This window comes from Podarcis filfolensis, assembly GCF_964270895.1.
Source record: "Podarcis filfolensis genome assembly, chromosome: 13".
In the NCBI taxonomy this organism is placed as follows: domain Eukaryota; kingdom Metazoa; phylum Chordata; class Lepidosauria; order Squamata; family Lacertidae; genus Podarcis; species Podarcis filfolensis.
In genome coordinates, this window is record NC_139615.1 from 16,217,034 (window position 1) to 16,236,353 (window position 19,320).

General features: G+C 46.2%; 3 protein-coding genes across 3 annotated transcripts in view; 2 read left to right on the top strand and 1 right to left on the bottom strand.

The window, feature by feature from the left end:
• The first annotated feature begins 1,928 nt into the window (after window positions 1-1,928).
• PPP4C (protein phosphatase 4 catalytic subunit) lies at window positions 1,929-8,464 on the top strand. The gene is made up of 9 exons (XM_083581996.1): window positions 1,929-2,078; window positions 3,643-3,748; window positions 3,858-3,909; window positions 4,711-4,761; window positions 4,859-4,960; window positions 5,097-5,270; window positions 5,559-5,685; window positions 6,529-6,718; window positions 6,897-8,464. Exons 2-9 carry the CDS (start codon window positions 3,651-3,653, stop codon window positions 7,024-7,026), a joined length of 924 nt encoding a protein of 307 aa, XP_083438122.1. The 5' UTR covers window positions 1,929-2,078; window positions 3,643-3,650; the 3' UTR covers window positions 7,027-8,464.
• Window positions 8,465-9,066: 602 nt separating this feature from the next.
• On the bottom strand, window positions 9,067-18,798 carry TBX6 (T-box transcription factor 6). Its single transcript, XM_083582038.1, has 8 exons — window positions 18,290-18,798; window positions 17,069-17,297; window positions 15,933-16,200; window positions 14,997-15,140; window positions 12,598-12,668; window positions 12,133-12,200; window positions 11,274-11,466; window positions 9,067-9,477 (listed from the first exon to the last, which is right to left on the bottom strand). The coding sequence occupies exons 1-8, from the start codon at window positions 18,411-18,413 to the stop codon at window positions 9,228-9,230; spliced, it is 1,347 nt and encodes a 448-aa protein (XP_083438164.1). The 5' UTR covers window positions 18,414-18,798; the 3' UTR covers window positions 9,067-9,227.
• The window catches only part of CORO1A (coronin 1A), a 78,513-nt gene continuing 74,255 nt past the window's right edge, over window positions 15,063-19,320 (top strand). Inside the window, exon 1 of the mRNA XM_083582037.1 lies at window positions 15,063-15,166. The gene's annotated coding sequence lies outside the window, so the exon portion shown is untranslated. The remainder of the gene's footprint in view (window positions 15,167-19,320) is intronic.

Below are 19,320 nucleotides of genomic sequence, written 5' to 3' on the forward strand. Positions count from 1 at the left end.
GTGTGTGTCTCCATTTCCCCCAGAAAAGTGTTGAGTGAAATAGTGGTGAAGACTAGATCATGGGAAGTAGCATCAAGGTCTTTGCTGGTTAGCTTTTCTTAGAAGAAGCCACATTAGTTTTTATTCACTACTGCACAGAAAATTGTTTCTGATCATGGATAGTTTGAGGAATTAATATGGGACGTAGAGCTGGAATCACCTGAATGCTATTTAGATTACTGCTAATAATTCCTGTAATATTTGGGAAGTGCGGATTACAGAAGATCTTCTGGTTTGAGAAACACCTAGCATATTAACCTGGTAATTCCATTGCAGATTGGCTAGAGGCCTATAGAATAGGAATATCACTTGCAAAAGGAACTTGAAAATATGGGTATACAGTACTGCAATGCTTTTAGTTAACCATTGTACTACATAGAACACAGCCCAATTTGCAATCAAATGGAAGGGAAAATGGATAGGATAGTCTTTAAGTGAGACAGGATTGATAAGATGTCTATCTTTTTTAGTGGCTTGACCATAAACTCAATTGGGTGTGCTAACGACCCCCAACCCTGTATCTCTAGGTTTTGAAAAATGTTGGATATAGAACAAAGGGACAGTCATCAGCTTGGGCTATCCTCAGTAAATGCACAAATCAGGCTTTCGTGTGGTCTTGTAGTATTTCACAGTTCAAACTTAGCATAATGAGGGAAGCCATCATTTCCCAAGTGTGGGCTATTTTGGAGTCATGGACTATGTACTTGGAAAGGGTGGTGGTTTCCTATTTCCCATTCAGCTAGGAAAATGCACAATTGTTTCAAAGCACAAGTGCTAAGGGATGGAAGGTGCTGACAAATCTCTGGATTCAGCCAGAATAACAATTAACTTCTGCACAAGTGGATTTGATTTTCTCCGAATATATATGCTGGTCCAGTGTTTGGCTGGATGAGGACAGTACACGAGGGACACAGAAAATATACAGCAGAAAAATAATTATGCACATTTATAAGGTTGTACATATATCTAAGCTCGATGACTAAGCAGCCCCCTTAAGGCCATAGTTCCGCCCCTTTGGCTGAAACCCTCTGGATCCACGGAACGCAGCGCTGCCTGCCCTGTCTAGACTCTGCTAACTGGCAGCCACTCACACCCCAGGGGCTTCAGACGGAGCTCTTTCCTACAACATAACAGCGTTGATGGGCGGTAGGGTTGCAAATCATTCCGCTTTGGGAGTGGGGGCACTTTAAAATCCCTTTCCCACCCGCCCCCGCATGGCTCATCACGCCCCTCAACTGAGCCCTCAGAAAGTCAGGAGGCGCATCCTCGCCTCCATTTCAGGAGGCTCCCTCCCTCCAGCAGCTTCCGCCCGTGATACTAGGCCACTTCCAGACCGACATCCTTCTGCCTCCCAAGAGACAGACCTTTTGAACTCCAACTCCCATCAGCCCCAGCCGGCAAGGCCGACGGCGACGAATGACGGGGGCTGTAGTTCAGCAGAACCTGAAGTCCCATAAGGTGGCCTCCAGCCACGCTTTCGCTCTCGACCCCCTAGCTACGTGCAAACACCTTGTGAAGTGCTGTCTAACTAATACCATGTTCATATTTAAAAGGGATGCGCGTCAGTTAAATAATAATTGGGGGTGTTATTGGGTTATTGTTCTTATTTTGATTTTATATATTGTGATTTTTTATGTGAACGCCCTGAGACATTCGGGTATAGGACGGTATATATTCAATAAATAAAATAAAATAAAATAAAATAAGAAGGTTCCCCCCCCCCACGATTTCCGTCACTTCCGCCGGAGTGTCAGCGGCGCCTTTTAAACCCCAGCATGGCCGGCATACTTTTTCCGCCCCGCCCCGCCCTTTTCCGTCACATCCGATGAGTCAAGGTCCCGCCCCTTCAAAGGGATAGCGGAGAGAAGCCCCGCCTCACCAGCGCCCGTTCTTGGTCCTAGAAGGAAGCGGAAGTGACGTCCAGCGCCCAGTAGTTGGTGGGAGAGCCGGAAAGAGAGAGGGGGAGGGGCCGGGCCCGGGAGCCGGAGGGAGCCGCGGAGCAGCCGCCACCGTCGCCGCCGCCGCTACCGGGACCCCAGGTAGGCGCCCGGGAGGTGGGGCGTCCGCGGAGGGAGGGGGAGACGTCCTTTCCTTTGGCTCCTGGCCGCGGGCGGGGGCGCCGGGGAAAGTTGGTTGCCATAGAGACAGCAGCCTGTGGGGTCGGGAGGGGGAAGAGGGGAGAGTTGTCACCTGGAGGGAGGCTCTGGGCGCTTTTCACAAGCGAGACGGCCAGAGCTTCCTGGGGGAGCGGGGCAGGTGGGGCCCATGAGGAGGAGGCGGGAGAAAGAGGGGCTTCTCTCCCCTCAAGCTCATGGAGCGGGCAGGCGTCGCTCTGTCTTGGGGGTGTCCAACCTCGTGGAGTGAAGTGTTTTATGTTTTTTCCCGAAAGGAAGGCTTTTTGGAAAGGGATGGGCGTGTGGCCCTTCTGAGGGTGCGAGGGAATACAGCAAGTAGCACCTGGCTGAGTAGGTTTTATTAACTTGCTCGATTTCTTTATATGCAAATATCCCTTTGCCCGTTTAATGGCTAGTTCAGGGGATATGGGCTCATTTAGAAGCGTGAGGGGGGCAGAGAAGCAAAGATGGGTGCCATGATGGGAAGATCTTAGGGACCTATAGGGTGGCATTGTCATAGTAACAGGAGGTAGTTGGTCATGCTCTGCTCTCTCCTTTGATGTGACTCATCACTCCTTATCTTAAAAAGTTCTGGGTATCATTGGGCAAAGAGATCAGATAGCGAGGTGGAGACCTGGCCTTTTGAATGAGATGGTTGGCTGGAGGCACCTTCTCATTACTGTTGGATAAGAAAGATGGAGAAGGTGGGAACTTTTTCCTAGGAGATAGGAAACACTCACTCTGTTGGTGTTGAAAAGAAGTCCTGGGACACAACATAAAGATTTCACCACCCTCTCCCCTCAGATAACTGAAGTGTGTAGAACAATGATCATTGTTTTTATAACAATGCATTTGATTTTACTGCCTTCCAAATCTATGTATTGCCTTTTCAGTGTATGAGACAGTTTGCATAAATCTTTGGAGAAGCTTGAAAGAGAGTGCCTCTGATACCAACAACCTCATATTATCAGAGGGTCTGAAAGTATAGTCTTTTCCAGCACTTTTTAGTAATACACATATATAAATATAATCCAGCTTGGGTTTAATTCACTTTCTTATTTGTCTTTGTTTTGTTACAATTTGTGAAGTTCCTTTACAGGTGCTTCAGGGTAGTATAAGGGGTTTACTATATAGATCAGCTTTCCCTAACCTGGTGTCCTCCAGATGTTTTGGTCACTTATCAGCCCCAGCCTGCTTGACCAATAGAAATTAATAGTCCAGCAAAATTTAGAGAGCACCAGCTTGGGAAAAGCTGATATAGATTATAAGTCTCTCCCTTACTGATATTCCTTGTGATTCTTCCTACAATAGCAGAAAACAACATAGAGCTGAGGGCCTATTATTTGACTTTTACTCTCATCCTTTTTGATGGAAATATTTTCTGGGTGTATGTGCTCGATTCCTTTTCCCCATTGTCATCAAAGCTGTATGCCTTGATGTTAAATGTTATTTTTTTAAAATAAGTTGACTGCAATTTTATTCCTACAAGGGGGCAAGATGGCCGAAATCAGTGATCTTGACCGTCAGATTGAGCAGTTGCGGCGCTGTGAGCTCATCAAGGAGAGCGAGGTCAAAGCCCTCTGTGCCAAGGCCAGGTGAGTGTTGCCTGACATCTATAAGAATACCTGTTCTAAGACTGTAAAATGCAGCCAATTACAGTGTAGAGTGTCTGTGTGAGACACATTTCCTTTTCTTTCTCTGCAGAGAGATCTTGGTGGAAGAAAGCAACGTCCAGAGAGTAGATTCCCCAGTAACAGTGAGTCTTGTTTTTAAGCGAATGTTCATCTGTGTTTGGGGACTCAAATGCTGGCAGCAATAACACCTGAACTTTTTATTTTATCCTTTAAAAAAAAATTGCTGTCACAAGGCATTTTACAAATAAGAAACTGAAGCATGCTGCTGATTTAAAAAAAAACATCCTTTAAAGCAGGTTGAGGGAGGCCAAAGGTGACTTTCTAGGACACTATCTGGCCTTCAGAACTATTCCACATGCCATGTTACTGTATAATATCCTCATGTGTTTTTGCCTCAATTGGAACATGTGCTTGAAATGTAATCATGTCTCTTTCCTGGATGGAAATTTGGTGTGTGTCTGCGTAGGTGTACAAACCTCTTGAGTTTTGCCTGACTGGAATGTAGTCTTGTATAAGAGGTACAAGTCACAGCTGTTTCTCCATCCATTTCTGCCTTTGGCCTCATTCCCTACTAGCAGGCAGAAACTGGACACAGGCCAACAGTGGAATGTGAACAAGGTTCTCCTCTCTTGCCTTAATGAATGAACAGTAACAGAAGAAAAAGAATATCAAAACACAGCACCTGCATTCTTCTGAAAGTTCCAAAGTTCTTTTGAATAAGAGGAATGACAGAGGGAACACATATTTCCCTGGGGGTGTAGTTTCAAGAATGTTGTGCTATCACCAAAAATGCCATGCCCGTGCCAATCTAGTGCTTACTGGTGGGCAGAGAGAAAGGCCTTGGTCTTTCAGATATACTGGACTAGGTATGATAGTAGTAATAGCCACCTTGAGAACATTAAAGAGTTCAATATTCTTTCCAGGTTTGTGGGGATATCCATGGCCAGTTCTATGACCTTAAAGAGCTCTTCAGGGTGAGTACTGCTCAGGCATCCAATTCCAGTGCCCAACTTCAGCTTTCAAGCTCTCCTGGGACAATATATTTACCTGCCCTTTGTTTCTCTCCTGCAGGTGGGTGGTGATGTGCCTGAGACCAACTATCTCTTCATGGGTGACTTTGTCGACCGTGGCTTCTACAGTGTTGAAACATTCTTGCTACTGCTGGCGCTCAAGGTTAGGAACGACCTTTGCCCTTAATGAATCCAAGGATGCTTTCCTTGTTCTACCTGAATAGAGATGTTTGGAATTTTGGTTTACATAACATTTCCATGTCTGTGGTCTATGCCGGTTTGGTTGTTTTCCCTTACAGGTCCGGTACCCTGACAGGATCACCCTGATCCGTGGCAACCATGAGAGCAGACAGATCACCCAAGTATATGGCTTTTACGATGAGTGCCTGAGGAAATATGGCTCTGTCACCGTTTGGCGCTACTGCACTGAGATCTTTGACTACCTCAGCCTCTCTGCTATCATTGATGGCAAGGTAAGCATGCTGTGTGTGTTTATGATGGTAGGAGTATTTGAGAAAGAGTGTGTGCACACCATCACTGTGTGCAGGGCTTTCCAGAGTACTAGAGGCCCTGTCCCTGCGGCAAAGGCCTTACAACCTAAAAAACACTTAGGTTTTCTGGTGTGAGAATAGAGTGCAACAGTTAGACTAAAGTGGGAAGGCAACAGCATGAGTTTCAATGTGGTGGGTGGGGAGGTGCTGTTTGGCCCTAGAGCTTCTATTTGCAGCTTTCCAAATGCACACATTCCTTTTCTGTTGCAGATTTTCTGTGTCCATGGTGGTCTGTCCCCATCCATCCAGACACTGGACCAGATTCGAACGATAGATCGCAAACAGGAGGTTCCTCATGATGGTCCCATGTGTGATCTTCTTTGGTCTGACCCTGAAGGTATATTTATGTGTGGAGTGGTGTGGTTTTGTGTGTGTGTGCCATGCATGAAGGAGAAAGGAATCTTTGCGCGTTGGATATGGTTAAGATGGTAATAGTATTTGTTCCAGGAAAAGTTTAATAGGTTAAACAGTATTAGGAGTAGAGCATACCAGGAAGAGCCGTGTAGCCTAAGCAGAAGGGCGTTGAGCCTTTAATTCTGGCTTAAAATTGCATTGGAACCCAAAGAGGCGGAGTCTGTTACCAAGAGGACCCCAGCAACTTTGATCTGACCTTGTACTTCTGTACAAGCTGCTAAAGAGAGATCACAATTGATACGATGGAGTTCTGAGCACTCCATGGAACTTATTTAATGAATCTGCCCTGTGATTTTAGTTCTTTGTGTTGTAAGGGAATGAATAGGGTCTCACTTATTGGAAGGCAGAGGACCCTATAGTCTCTGTGGGTTTAATGCCCGATAAACTGCACAGTGAGCTAAAGGAATATTTGTTTGTTTGTTTACTTATTTGTTTTAAAGCTTCTATTTCCTGCTTAGTGCAGTATTCCAAAAAGCTCTAAAACAAGAACCTTTGAGTCTTTGATCTAAAGAAGATCAGGTATTTTCTGCCCCCATCGTTTCATCTCACTCTGGTTCTTTTTAAAAGGGGTTGACTGGTAAAAATGGATGTGGAGCAGCCCAAGCGGGGTGGGGTGAGGGCTTTATACGAAATCCTACCTCTTGGCCAATTGCTGATCAGCTTTGTTCAATAAGTTCATCAAGAGCAGCTGCCCTTTCCCCTAGTCGATCATGCCTGGTTCTTAGTTTCCTTTGTGTCGTAAGCCCAGCTTTTCTGTCCTTTGCAGATACCACAGGCTGGGGGGTGAGCCCACGAGGTGCTGGTTACTTATTCGGCAGTGATGTGGTGGCGCAATTCAACGCGGCGAACGACATCGACATGATCTGTCGAGCGCATCAGCTGGTCATGGAGGGGTACAAGTGGCACTTCAACGAAACAGTTCTTACTGTGTGGTCAGCTCCCAACTACTGCTACCGGTGAGGAGACAAAAGGGATGGGTGTGGAATAGGGGGCAGATATGGCAAGCCTAGCACTGTGTACCATTTGAGCTGTGTGGCATATAGGGGGGATTGCAGGGTCAGTCTGGGTGGAAGGGTGGCATTGATGAAACTGGAGGCATCCCATTGTGACCCTTCTCCTCTGCTCTGCACACAGCTGTGGGAATGTGGCAGCCATCCTGGAACTGGATGAACACCTTCAGAAGGAATTTATTATCTTTGAAGCTGCCCCCCAAGAAACTCGAGGCATCCCGTCTAAGAAGCCTGTTGCGGACTACTTCCTGTGAATGCTTCTTCCATCTCCCCCCACCCTCCCCTCGTGCGGCTTCTGTTTTTCTTGTCCTGGCTGGGGTGGGCAGCCTCTTTGAAGTTTGGCAGGGTTCAGGTCTCTTCTCCCCCCCCCCCCCGCCCCGCTCCATTCCCCTTGCCCAATAAACCCTCAGTTCTGGACCCCTTAGACGGAATTGGCCATCTTTTTCCACACTACTGAATTCCAGCCAGTCGCTTTATAGTCTCTTCAGGGCTGCCCTAGTTTTTATTCTCCGCCCGAAACACATTTTTGGGACCTCTGGTCATTGAAAAACCTAGAACTCTGTCGATCTCAGATCACTGCAGGCGAAACGGGGCGGGGGGGGGGGGAGGTCAACCCAGAAATCGAGAGAAGCTGTAGATCTTCAGAGTTCTATGGTTTCCTTGGGGCGCAGATGACAGCCTCCCAGCCTAGTTCTCTAGCTCATCTGCAGTGCGACTGGAAATTATTTATAGAGGATGTATCAGATGGAGAGAACTGGACTTGGAAATAAAGAGGAAACCAGTGACCAAAGAATATCTGCAACTGTTAGGAGGATGAGGTCTCTGGACTAGTTCTCTGCTTCTACGTCACTTAGGTGCTTCCTGGTTTAACTCTTTTTTAAAACAAAAATATTTTTACTTTTTGGTCGGCTGATCTTTGAACTCCGGTTTTGGTGCCATTCCATAGCATTTAAGCAGAGAATAGGAAGTGCTTCAAACCTTGCTGTGTCTGGTTGCTGGAAGACCTAGAACGCTGGTTTCTTCGCACTTCGGTGTATAGTCTGCTTGAGCTACATGGAGTAGATGAACATAGACTGGGAAGTGGTTCCTCTGTGTGCCGCCATATCTCATTCCCACTTTCCTCAAACATTTATTGGCCACTGGAAGGTTAAACTGTCCCCACCTTTTTGCCAGAATTTGCAAAATAAAATTAAAATAAAGTAGACTTTCTGGTCACTGGAGGATGCAAATGCTTTATGAAATCCATTTAAACTTTTTTGTGGTGGATTTATTAAATGTATTATTGGCAAATCTATATCCTGTTTACCCTGCCGCTCCTTCTCCTTGAGTGGGGAGACTGGGACCATATCACGCTAGTTAATTTGACCAATGGGGCGTGTTCTCTGTCTCTCTCCATCCCTCCATATCCTACCCCCTGTGGGGTTGGTGTATCCAAATCCCACCCACCACAGGGTCAAAATCTCCCACCCCCTCCCCTTTATTCCTGTGAAGGGATACTCACATTCAATCCAGATATCTACTTAGAGTTAGAAGGGGAAGGTGGAACTTCCTGCCACTTTTCTTACGTCTAGGAGTGTTTTCCCCTCCGATGATCTGTCTCTTGCTCTAATTTTATTTTGTTTTCATTTTGGGTTTTTTCCTATTTACAACTTTTAGATAAAAAAATTCTAATAAAACTAAAAAAAAAATTGACATTTTGTACATTGCGTATTTCTGTGGCCACATGATTTGTGAGCAGGGTGCATGTTGAATGCTGCCAGATCCTGGGCAGAAATATCTGTGTAGGTGTCCTCCTTGTCATTCATTACCTCCCAAACCTGCTTGGCTCCTGCAAAGAGTGGAGGATGAGATGAGCTCCATACGATCACTGTTGGGGAGTGTTTCCACTTCCTTTATTGAGTTGAAGCTGACAGAATATAGGGTCAAGCAATCTTCACGGCCTTCAATCATGCCACAGGGAGAATCTACCGCGGAGCTTATTATCTAATATATGATACTACTACTTCCTACATTTTTTACAAACGAGTTTCTCACTTGATGGTGCTGCTTCTCGAGGCAGGTTGATGCTACACACACCCATCAATACTTCCTGCCCCAAAACTGCGCTCTGCAACTGAGAACTGCCCCGATTTATTTAACCTGTTTTGGTGAAATGTCTTAAAAGGATCTGCTGAAGCCTTCCGACGTATAACTTAAAACCAGTCAAGCTGTCTGGCAGAGCAGAAATCTAGGCTGGAATTTCAGAATTCTAGCTTGCTTAAATATGTCATGGAAGAAAACAGACGTACACTATGTTATGACCTTAACATTGTTTAATTATAAGACAGGCAGGATACAGACAAGTTGACCCTTCCCAACATGGACAGTAATAAAGAAACAGGGAAAGCCATGAGATCTAGCAGGGGAAACAATACCTAGAAGACAGGAATTCCAGGGTTTGTGGGAGGAGCAAGAGTTAGAGCATAGGTGGCTGAGAGCCAGGATAGCTAGAGGGGGGTCCATAGACGCGAGGTGGAGGTGGGTAGGGTGTGAAGCTGAATTTGAAAGGGGGAAAGGAGGAGGTATCCGGGGGTTCTGTTCCCCCAAGGAAAGGAATAATATCCAGCCCATTCCAACTCGCCGGGAGCATAGGTCTGAAATCAGATTGCTCGGGAGGTGACTTGGTAGTTGGGGATGATGGAGGAGCTGCCATTTCTTGACTTGGGCTGTGGAGGAAAGATGAGGGGTAAGTGAAACAGTGCAGGTGGCCCCCATTTGAGTGGCTCGGCCTGTATCTGCCCAACTACGCCTCCCCACAGACAGCTATAGTTTTTCTGTATGCTACTTGTTCTAGCTTCCCCATACATAATGCTACAGCCCTGAATATCTTTTCTGCATTCTCGCCTTGCATCTTCTTCCTGTTAAATGTCATACTGTGTGGGACGTTGACCACAGTAATCAGTACATGGTTAATTCTGGTTCTACCACAGAATGGCCTTGGTAAGGGCCAAACACCTTTATCAGTTAGAGATTTCTGCACTGGGTTGGGTTCAAGAGTAAGACGGAGTGATGAAGGATGCTTAGGATTCAAATCTTGTGAATAATCAGAGACTCCGCCATTGCATGCAGCTGGTGACAATTTGTGGCTGCTCTCTTACGAATCAAGCACTAACATAAGTAAAGTGGTGTTTACTCACTAAAGGCTGCAGGTTATCTATTTGTGTAGGTTTTTAAGAGACTGCTCTAGTGGCTTTTTTCATCATGGGCATGACCCTTGCTTTGTAACTTGCTTTACAACTGTATCTTCCAGTAAGTTAAATGTTGGTTAGCAGCTACTCTGGTATGTCAGGCAGACTTCTACTTACTTTTAAAAATAGTTTTCAACTGGCACAAGTACATTTATTTGTTCAACACACCAAAAAATAGGGGTGGGGGGTGGGGAACATCACAGCTGGTAGCCAACTGCTAACAAGAGAGGGCAATACCTATTTTCAGACTAAAAAGCAAAGTGAACTTACAAATATGCTAAAGACACTTGTAATGCCCTGGAGCCAGGGTGGCCATGGTAGTGCCCTGCAGATGTTGCTGAACTCCCATCTCCCATCAGCCCCAGTCAGCATGGCCAATGGTCAGTGAGGAGGGAAGTTGTAGACCATAGCATATAGAGGGCACGATGTTGGCTAATGTTTAGAGTACAGTGGTACCTCGGGTTACAGACGCTTCAGGTTACAGACTCCACTAACCCAGAAATAGTACCTTGGGTTAAGAACTTTGCTTCAGAATGAGAAAATAAATCACACGGTGATGGCGCGGCGGCAGCGGGAGGCCCCATTAGCTAAAGTGGTACCTCAGGTTAAGAACAGTTTCAGGTTAAGAATGGACCTCCGGAATGAATTAAGTTCTTAACCTGAGGTACCACTGGTCTTTGCCAGGTGCAGCTGCAGCAATTCTCAAAGTAAAATTTGGACAATGGGCACATAAAATCATAGAAGTGTTGAGTTGGAAGGGACCACAAGGGCCATTTGGTCCAACCCTCTGCAATTCAGGAATCTTTTGTCCAACATGGGGCTCAAACCCTCAACCCTGAGAATAAGAGTCTCGTGCTCTACTGACTTGTTTACAATGCCACGATGTAGCTGTAGAGAATTCCAGTTACAGTGGTACCTTGGTTCTCGAACTTAATCCATTCCAGAAGTCCATTGATGCCATCAAAAGGAAAAAGTGCCCATTGCCAAGTGTGTGTTTTTGTTCTTCAACGTATTAGGCGTGGCAAGAAATCAGAGCACTTCAAATAATTGCCTGGGTATCTTAAATGCTGTGAGGGTGCTTTCAAATCAGCCCTACCCCTCTAAAATCATTTATACCTGTTTATACCCTAAGACAGGGTTTATTCAGCCACCAAAGGAAACGTGAACACCAGGGGTGATTCAGATCACCCAGGGATGCTCCACACTTATTTTACAAAGGCAGAAGTTTGGCAACACAGCTCTAGAACTCGGGGAATGTGACATGGCTGGCTCACCTGCCGTAGGGTGAGGGTGCCCCCCGCAAGCCATGGAAGGCGGCTGGGTGCTGCACATAAGCCTCTGCTCCGCTGGGATTGATCCCTGCAGGGGGGTAGAAGGAGCAAGAAGGGTGTGGAAGCGCAGGTGGTGGTTGCTGCTCCAGAGGTGTCTCCTCTGTCAAGGTGGAGTCGCAGGGGCCTTTCTTGCTCTCTAGGTGGAGGCGAAGTGCAGGTAGGGGAGGAAAAGCAGGCAGAAGGTTATATAATGGGGAAAGGGAATAATAAAACAGGACTCTTATGGATTTAGAAAGCACATAAATGTGGCATAGGAGGGAGTGAACCTCTAGGGACATATACAAGTTTAAAAAATATATCCAAAATAACAGGTTCTCTGGAATGTTGTCTGAAATAAAGAGGGAATTCATTCTAGTACCTGGGGTTGTGACCTTTTCAGGTAAGGGTCCTCTAGCAAGTTTGTGCTATCAGGGCAGAGCAGGGTGTGATTGTAATTGTGGGGAAATTCAGAGGAGGCAAAAATATGAAACAGCAGGTATAATTTAATGAGCTATAGGACTTGGGGTGAGGGAAGTGATGGGATGTTGTGGCGGGGGTCGCAAAAGTCAAGCAGTGAAAGGAAGCAAAAGGTGGCCATTGTATGTGGCATTATAAGAAATGGATATACATAGGGCAGTGAGTAGCTACAGAGTTAAGGATGGTGAGGAGGCCCACAGAGTATCCACTTAAATGAGCCTCACTTTGTTTAATGATGTCTGGAGAGAAATGTTGTGTTTTGCTTTTAAAGCGGTGGAAGGAGTCAGAGACCAGACAATGTCTTATGAAGCTAAGCGACAGAATAAGGTATGTTTGTTTCTCTTACCATTTCCCCCCATGTTGGCTTCACATTCATTTGCCTTCATTTTCCTCTTGATTCGGGCCTCGCGTTCCCTAAATTTTGTAAGGGGGGCCATAATAAGATGTGGAAAAGCAATGGTAGAAGCCAGGGGCAGACTATAATAATATGGTGCCCTGAGCAAGGACAAAATCCCCCGCCCCCTTCTAATATTTCTTATTTTCTCAATAATTCATTTTGGTATGGTTGCTTTTTTAATGGATGGTCTCAGCAGGTATAAATTTAGTAGTAGCAGTTGTTATGAGCCCATTCATCTTGGCGCCCTGTGATTCTCCAGCCCAGTGAACTACAGTATTTCTCCAGTGAGGACAAGCTCATCCCCCCCGTCAGTGGCAAATATTTTGGGAAGGGAATCACTGCTGCCAGCTAATATGAGGGCTGAAATAGCTCCTCTCTACGGCATTGACATCTTTCCTGATCGGGTCAGTTCACCTTTTGCTGTTCATGCCATTCTCCCGGAAGCCCTTTGCGAAAGGGTTGCTCTCTATCTTCATCTGAGTGATCTGGGAGGGGAGGAAACAGGAAAATGTTAGGTAGGCAATTGAAAGGGTATGATTAGATGTATACGCACATATATTTTTATGTTTTCTGAGATTTGTTTTAGCGTGCAAGCACAGATATATGATCAATCTTTCCACTTTTGTATTATGTTTTCAAAAATAATAGAATACTGGCATATGCTGACAGCATATTCAAGTTCCAGAACCTAGAGCAAAACTTTTGCTTTTGCGTGGGCTTCTGTAATAGAGAAGGAGACAGTCAACAAAGCCAGCTCTCCTAAACACCTCTCTTCCTACTCTTGGTGGTACTAGTTCTTACCTAGATGTGAGCTGATTGTCGTGTTACTGTTTTTTCCAGGTTTGGGGCTGTATATATATATATATATATATATATATATATATATATATATATACCGTGTTTTTTTTTCTGGGGGTACGCAGGGGTACGCATACTCATAAACATTTTGTGAATCTAAGTTTGGCCTCATTGAGGGGCAGTATTTCAATATAAGTAGGAAAATGAGAGTACCCCTAAACATTTTTTTAAGCTCTCTCTCTCTCTCTCTCTCTCTCTTTCTATCTATATATCTATATCTATATCTATATCTGTCTGTCTGTCTGAACTGTTCGAAATGGGTATGCATGCAAAATAGCTTTTAACCAATCTAGTGCTCTTCAGAAGTATTGGACTACAACTCCCATCAGCCCAGGCCGGCACATAATAGGAGGAATGAGACAGAAGCACTATTTTAAGACCGGAGGAGGGATATATAGTGCAATAGCTATTGTAGACCCTGTGTGAGAGTAGAGGAATTGCACTGAATAATAGTTTTGTTAAGGGATATTAAGGTCCAAGGAAATGGTTAAATAACAGAGAAGCTGAATTTGTGTGTGTGTGTGGGGGGGTATATTTTAGGGCAGAAACTTACAAAGGAATATCGCAAAACATGGAAAGACTCCCAATGAAAAGTAAAGGCTCTGACTGAGTAGAGGAAAGGATATTTTGGTTGAGAGGTATGAAGAGCTATTCAAAAGTGGAAAGAAACACAGGAATGGAGTAATAAATAAGGACACATAGGGGAGATACAAAATGATGAGGGCTGCACGGGCCCAAGCGGAGGTGGAACGGCACCATTCAGCATGAGGTGAAAGGTTGTGGAGTGAAGGGATATGGCCAGGAGGAGAAAGGAGCTGAGGTGATTTAGAGGTGGAAGAATCCTGAGGAGAAGCCATTGTGTTCTAGCTGCAATGGCATCAATAGATGTGGGTGAGCAAGTGAAGAAGGGAGGCCTCAGGCCTGAGTTTGATGGAGGTGGACAAGTGGGGGAAGAGAGCTTCATAGGAAGGCGGAGGGCATCAACAATCCCAGATTTCATGGAGGTAAGTGAAATGTAAGGTTTGCCCCATGTCACAGAGATGCAAAAAAAAAAAGTGTGTGGGGGGGGGAATATATTTTTGCAGCACTATTTAAAAGGAAAAATGTCACATGAGGGGGCGAAGGGATATGGCCAGAGAAAAGGAAAACAGGCCATTTTAGTGACGTAGAAATGCTCAGGGAAGGTCAGTGGAGTTCCAAAATGTGCAGTGTTGGAATGGTTTTTAGTTTGCTGTGATTTTTCCTGCTGTATTGATAGTGAGTCGCATGGGATTAAATTGAAAGCGAAGTCACTTAGGATCCCTTGCGCCTGCCCCTCTGGACATGGAGTTCGGTTGCTACTTAGAAGTGAGGGGAAAATGCTGTGTGTGTGTGTGTGTGTGTGTGTGTAAAACCCTTGTGAAAACAGAGGCATCTTCTTGCCACACTTCCACAAAATAGCGGTGGTGGTTCAGGAATATGTTGATGGATTAATATTTGTGCCAATTCCAGAGTGTCTGTAAGGGAATGAGCATTGGAAGGCTGCCGTTTCTGGAGCTTGGTGAAAAGAACAGGCACAAAAAATAATATGGAGTGGGGTGTTGGTCTCACAGAAAGCTAAATTAACTTTCTGGGGAGGGTCTCCTGTGCTATTTCTCTAAAATGAAGCTCTGTCTTACATTTGTGCTATTCTAAACACATTTCCTCTGAAGTCCTTTAGAATTTGACGGAGTTGATGTTCGCCTGAGAATTCTCAGGACTGCCGCCTTATTTTAATGGCCAGTTTTTTATTTGATTATCATTTGCTGATGAAAAAAAGTGCCTTTCCTTCAGGGATAAGCAATGGGGGTGGGCAGTGAGGGCGGGAAATGGATAAATCATTTGTCCAAGGTGACACATCCCTGCTTCCTGCCACCAATGGGGAAGGGCCTTTTAGATGCAAATATTAAATTTATAACAGCGGCCTTGTTTCTCACCTGTGGATTCTGGTAGGCCGTGACAGTCAGAAACTGGGTCTCGGGAAAGGTGAAGGAAGCGCAGCCACTGCCTGCCCCACGGCGTCCTCCGGCTCCAACCACATGTATCCTCGGCTGGTAACGGTGCATGGAGTGAACAATCAGCTGAGAAGGGGGTGCAAGAGCCAGAGGTGAGTCTTATTATTTATTTACTTGTCCAAACAGTTTTTCCTACTATATTTCATTTTTAATGCAAACAGATATTTTAGCTCCCGTTATAGTCAGGGCCAGTGTAAATTCTGTGAATCTGCCCGAAGCACAGGCTTTTTTATGTTAACTTGCAGGATTCACTCGCTTAAGAATCTCTGTTTTATCGTACATTAAGAAGGAGAGCAAGATTCTAGTCCTCACAGCTACATAATGAGGCTTCAGTCCCTGGTGAAATCACATGGACCGAGTAGACTTCTAATGATCCAAATATGGGGCTTCAGGGAGCTGCATAGTTACTTGCTCTTTCTCATGAATGATGGAAGCAAAATAAATTACGCACAGAATCACAGAAGTGTAGAGTTGGAAGGGACCCCGAGGGTCATCTAGTCCGACCCCCTGCGATTCTGGAATCTCAACTACAGCATACGTGAGAGAGAAAGCAATATATCTACGTGTGTTTAGTTTATATAATTTGCAGACGATGTAGAATTACAGAATGCTGGAGGAGATTTTATTTTAAGCACAAATTGTACAAAACCCTGGGCATGCCTCTTTGCTATATAACCCATAGCCATAATCCGTTATTGTTATCAATCTGAACCGCCCAGTATCTGTTAGTGCCATTCTTTTAACCCATTTTTCCCTTGAGGCGCTCAGAGCATTCCCTACAGCTATATTCCTTTCCACTAAATATCCTATGGTTCCATATAGCCTCATGCCCAAAGTGCCCTTTCCCCCTGGCCATACATGTCCGTGGGGATCCAGTGTGTTGTTGGTGAGCTTGAGCCGGTGGAAGGATACAGGTTGGCGCATCCAGTGGGCGCCTGATGCAGGCGAGTCGGGGTGGATGTAGACCCTGTCTGGTGGGGGCAGTTCAGCCTTGCCACTGGCGTCCCACCGCTTGCCATGCCATTTGTACCGGGAGCTGCCCACCGGGACCACATCCACTAGCAGCAGGTACTTGGCTTCAGGATCCAGTCCTGTTACTGAAACTTTCAGCTGTGGAAACATCCGCCTGCAAAGTTGATTAAAAATGTGGGTTAGAATATTTTAATTGGGCAGGTTGTGTGTGTGGGGGGGGGGAGGTTTAATCAGTGAGACATAACAAAGGGCGGGGGGGGGGGAGAATAGAACCACCACTTATTCCTGCTGCCGCCAACACCCTCAGCAGTAGTTGGCACAAATTATTTATTTTTTTCATTTTTGATGCTGACAAATTCAGAAAAATAAAAGAGCAGGGTGAGTGATCCTGTCATACTGGACTTCTATGTACAGGGAAAAGTGAAGAAAATTAACAGTTCCTGATGATATACATCCCATCTCAGTACTAAGCTGCATACAACACAGCGGAAACTCCCTAAAATTGTTCAAGTGTGCATATATATGCCTCTGACATGAAGGTTCCATTAGTTGCAGATAGTTGTATTCTGTGTGTGTGTGTCTAAGTCTAAGTGTCTAATCTTTCCAAAGTCATCTCAGCTAGTGATCATCATCACATCATGTGGCATTGAATCCCGTGGATTAATTCCGAGTAATGTGAATAAGTTATTTCGTCTTTTGTGTGCTTTGAATGTACTGTCTATCATTTCATTTTGATGACACTTCGCTCCAGGATCTAGTATGGAACTTACAGGAGGGATGAAGGAAATAGAGAGCTATGTTTATCAGCCTCTCCTCTTCCTCGATTCTGAGTTTCTTGAGCAGTAATTTCAAAGGAGAAAGGGGATATGCACTGACTCTGATTACTCAGTACTGGGAAAGATGCAATCTGCATTGGTTCAGAAGCATTGGTTTTGCATGTGGCTGGGAATCTCTAGCACTGGACAGGGTTCTGGAGCTCAAGGTCCACTTTTTTCTCTTTTACCTCCTGCCTGGCATCTCACCTGCCTGCCTTGGTGATGATCATCTCTGTTCCAATCCCACTGAAACGCTTCCAAAGTTCTCCATTCTCCAGGCTCATCCGTACTCCCGGGGGTAGGCGTGTAGTTGGTGGGGGGCCGGATGGGAGAGGCTGGCCTGTCCCATAAGGGAGGCCAGGAGCAGAGGGCAGGAGGCGCCCTGGGGGTTCCAACCCAGGGAAGAAGCTATCCAGCTTAGGGGCAGCATCAAGTTCTGATGGCAGGGAAGAGAAGAGAAGGGAACAAGTCAGAAAAGAGGCCTGATGGAGCTGAGGGATATTGGTTGAGCTGGTGGGGGGGGGGCGGGAAAGACAGGGGCTTGCAGGCAAGACTGAGGGGCTTCATCCCAGGAATTTGTCACCCTCCTGCTGGTTTCCGCCTGTTTGCTCCCCCCTCACATCTCCCCCGACCAGTTGGTCTTGGGTGCTAAAAGTCCAGCTGATGGGAGCAGGAAGCAAGCAATGGAATTTATGTGAATTTTGCATTTCTTCTGTCCCAGCCTGCCCTCCCACTGGCCTGTTAAACCCACAACTGCTTTCTTCTTTTCTGGGTACCGCTGAGTCCTACTCATGCCCCTCCTTTGGGTGCCTGCTCTCAGCCTTCCTCTTGCCCCCCCCCCTTCAGATTCTAAGTCCTACATTTCTCCCAGAGCATAAAGCAACTCTGGCCTCCAAATCCCTTTGCCCCATTCAACCATCTCTGAGAATTCAGCAGTCTTGGTTCCCACCCAGTCCCCATTCTGTTCTATCCCACTTCTCTCCTGCCAAGCACAGAAGTCCTGGGTTGCAGACTTCCCCCTCCCCTGTCTCTAAACCACTCTCCCTCCCAAAGAACCTGGAAGTCCTCCTTATTATAGTTCCATCTGCTCTAATCTCTTAAGACATTGCAATTCCACCCCACTCCCATTCTAAAGAATCCCACAAACTGTGGCTCTCATATGTTTCCGTTCTTTTATCCCACCCTTCTTCCAAGGAGTCTAGGGAAGCACATGCGGTCTTCTTCCTCAACAACCATGTAAGGTAGGTTATATTAGAATGAGACATGGTGACTGGCCCAGCATCAGCCAGTGGCTGAAATGAGGATGCACTTCAGCTCAGTCAACATTTTTGGTATGTGATTGCTCCTTTACTCACCCTTGTAATCTTACTTTGGCTTTTAATTTCCCTCCCCCTCCCCCTCTCCCACCACCATATCCCAATTTCTCACCTGGATATCTGAAGGCTTCATATTGAGGTGCCTGACCCTGGGGATACCCAGCCCCGGGAGGTGGCGGAGGTCGCAGAGGATAGGAGCCCCCATACTGTGAGAACATCTCTGTGGGGTGATACATGGGGTGCTGCAGGAAGCCTTGGAGCCAGGACTTCTGGGTTCTCTGGGAAAGGAGTGAGGACCTAGTGGGTTAGAACAGGTGAGACTGGAAGCCAGGGCTCCTGCTTTCTCTGGGTAGGAAGGAAGGTCTAGAGGGTTAGAGGGATGGTGCAAGTCGTAAGGGGACCTCTGGGGGAGTGGGGTGCAGAGTAGGAGCCTGGAAGGAAGGGAGGCTGTTCGGCTAGAGCAGGGTTGAGGGGCTGGGAGCCAGCTTTCCCCGGTTCTGTCTCTGGAGGCAAGTCTGGGATGCATCCACCCTGCAGATCCTCTCTTTCCCCGAGGAGCCCCTGGCTGGGGCTGTATTTATGATTCTGCTAAGACCCTTTGAAGTGAGACCCCAAATGGCACATTCACACCTCAAGAGGGGAGGGGTTTGGGGCTTAAGGCAGGGGAACAAGGGAGAGAAGTAGCAGGGACATATATATTCTCTGTCGCAGGGCGTCCCATCCTTACACACCTCCTAGCTATTTCTGTCAACATTGCTCTATTTTATCCCACTTCCTCCTTCCCTGCTATTTCATCTCTGGCCTGTGTGCTGTCATGCAAGATGTGTGCAGAATCCACTCCTCCCTCCCCATTCCTGTCCAATCCCCACTTCATCTCTTCTGTCCCAATTTAAGCCCCCCCCATGCCCAGTCCCACCTCAGACTTCATTAAGAACAGTCAGCTGAGTCCCTTTCTGAGCCCACCACTTGATTTCTCCTAATTGCCTAATTAACACCCTTGCTCCAAAGTTTCCTGATTGATCCTGACCTATGGGATCCTTGGTTTACAAGTGGGTGAGGGAGGAGGTGCCATGGTCATTTGTCATCCAGATGTTTTCACAGCTGGACAGGACAGCTGCAAAGGGACTGTCAGATCCTTGGGAG

Excerpts from the sequence above, each read along its gene's own strand:
- PPP4C (XM_083581996.1), top strand. The coding sequence starts at position 3,651 with ATGGCCGAAATCAGTGATCTTGACCGTCAGATTGAGCAGTTGCGGCGC. Across the intron at positions 4,762-4,858 it reads ACCTTAAAGAGCTCTTCAGG|GTGGGTGGTGATGTGCCTGA; the intron begins GTGAGTACTGCT and ends TCTCTCCTGCAG. Across the intron at positions 5,686-6,528 it reads TCTTTGGTCTGACCCTGAAG|ATACCACAGGCTGGGGGGTG; the intron begins GTATATTTATGT and ends TGTCCTTTGCAG.
- TBX6 (XM_083582038.1), bottom strand. The coding sequence starts at position 18,413 with ATGTATCACCCCACAGAGATGTTCTCACAGTATGGGGGCTCCTATCCT. Across the intron at positions 17,298-18,289 it reads TGAAGCCTTCAGATATCCAG|AACTTGATGCTGCCCCTAAG; the intron begins GTGAGAAATTGG and ends CCCTGCCATCAG. Across the intron at positions 9,478-11,273 it reads GCACCCTCACCCTACGGCAG|CCCAAGTCAAGAAATGGCAG; the intron begins GTGAGCCAGCCA and ends TTTCCTCCACAG.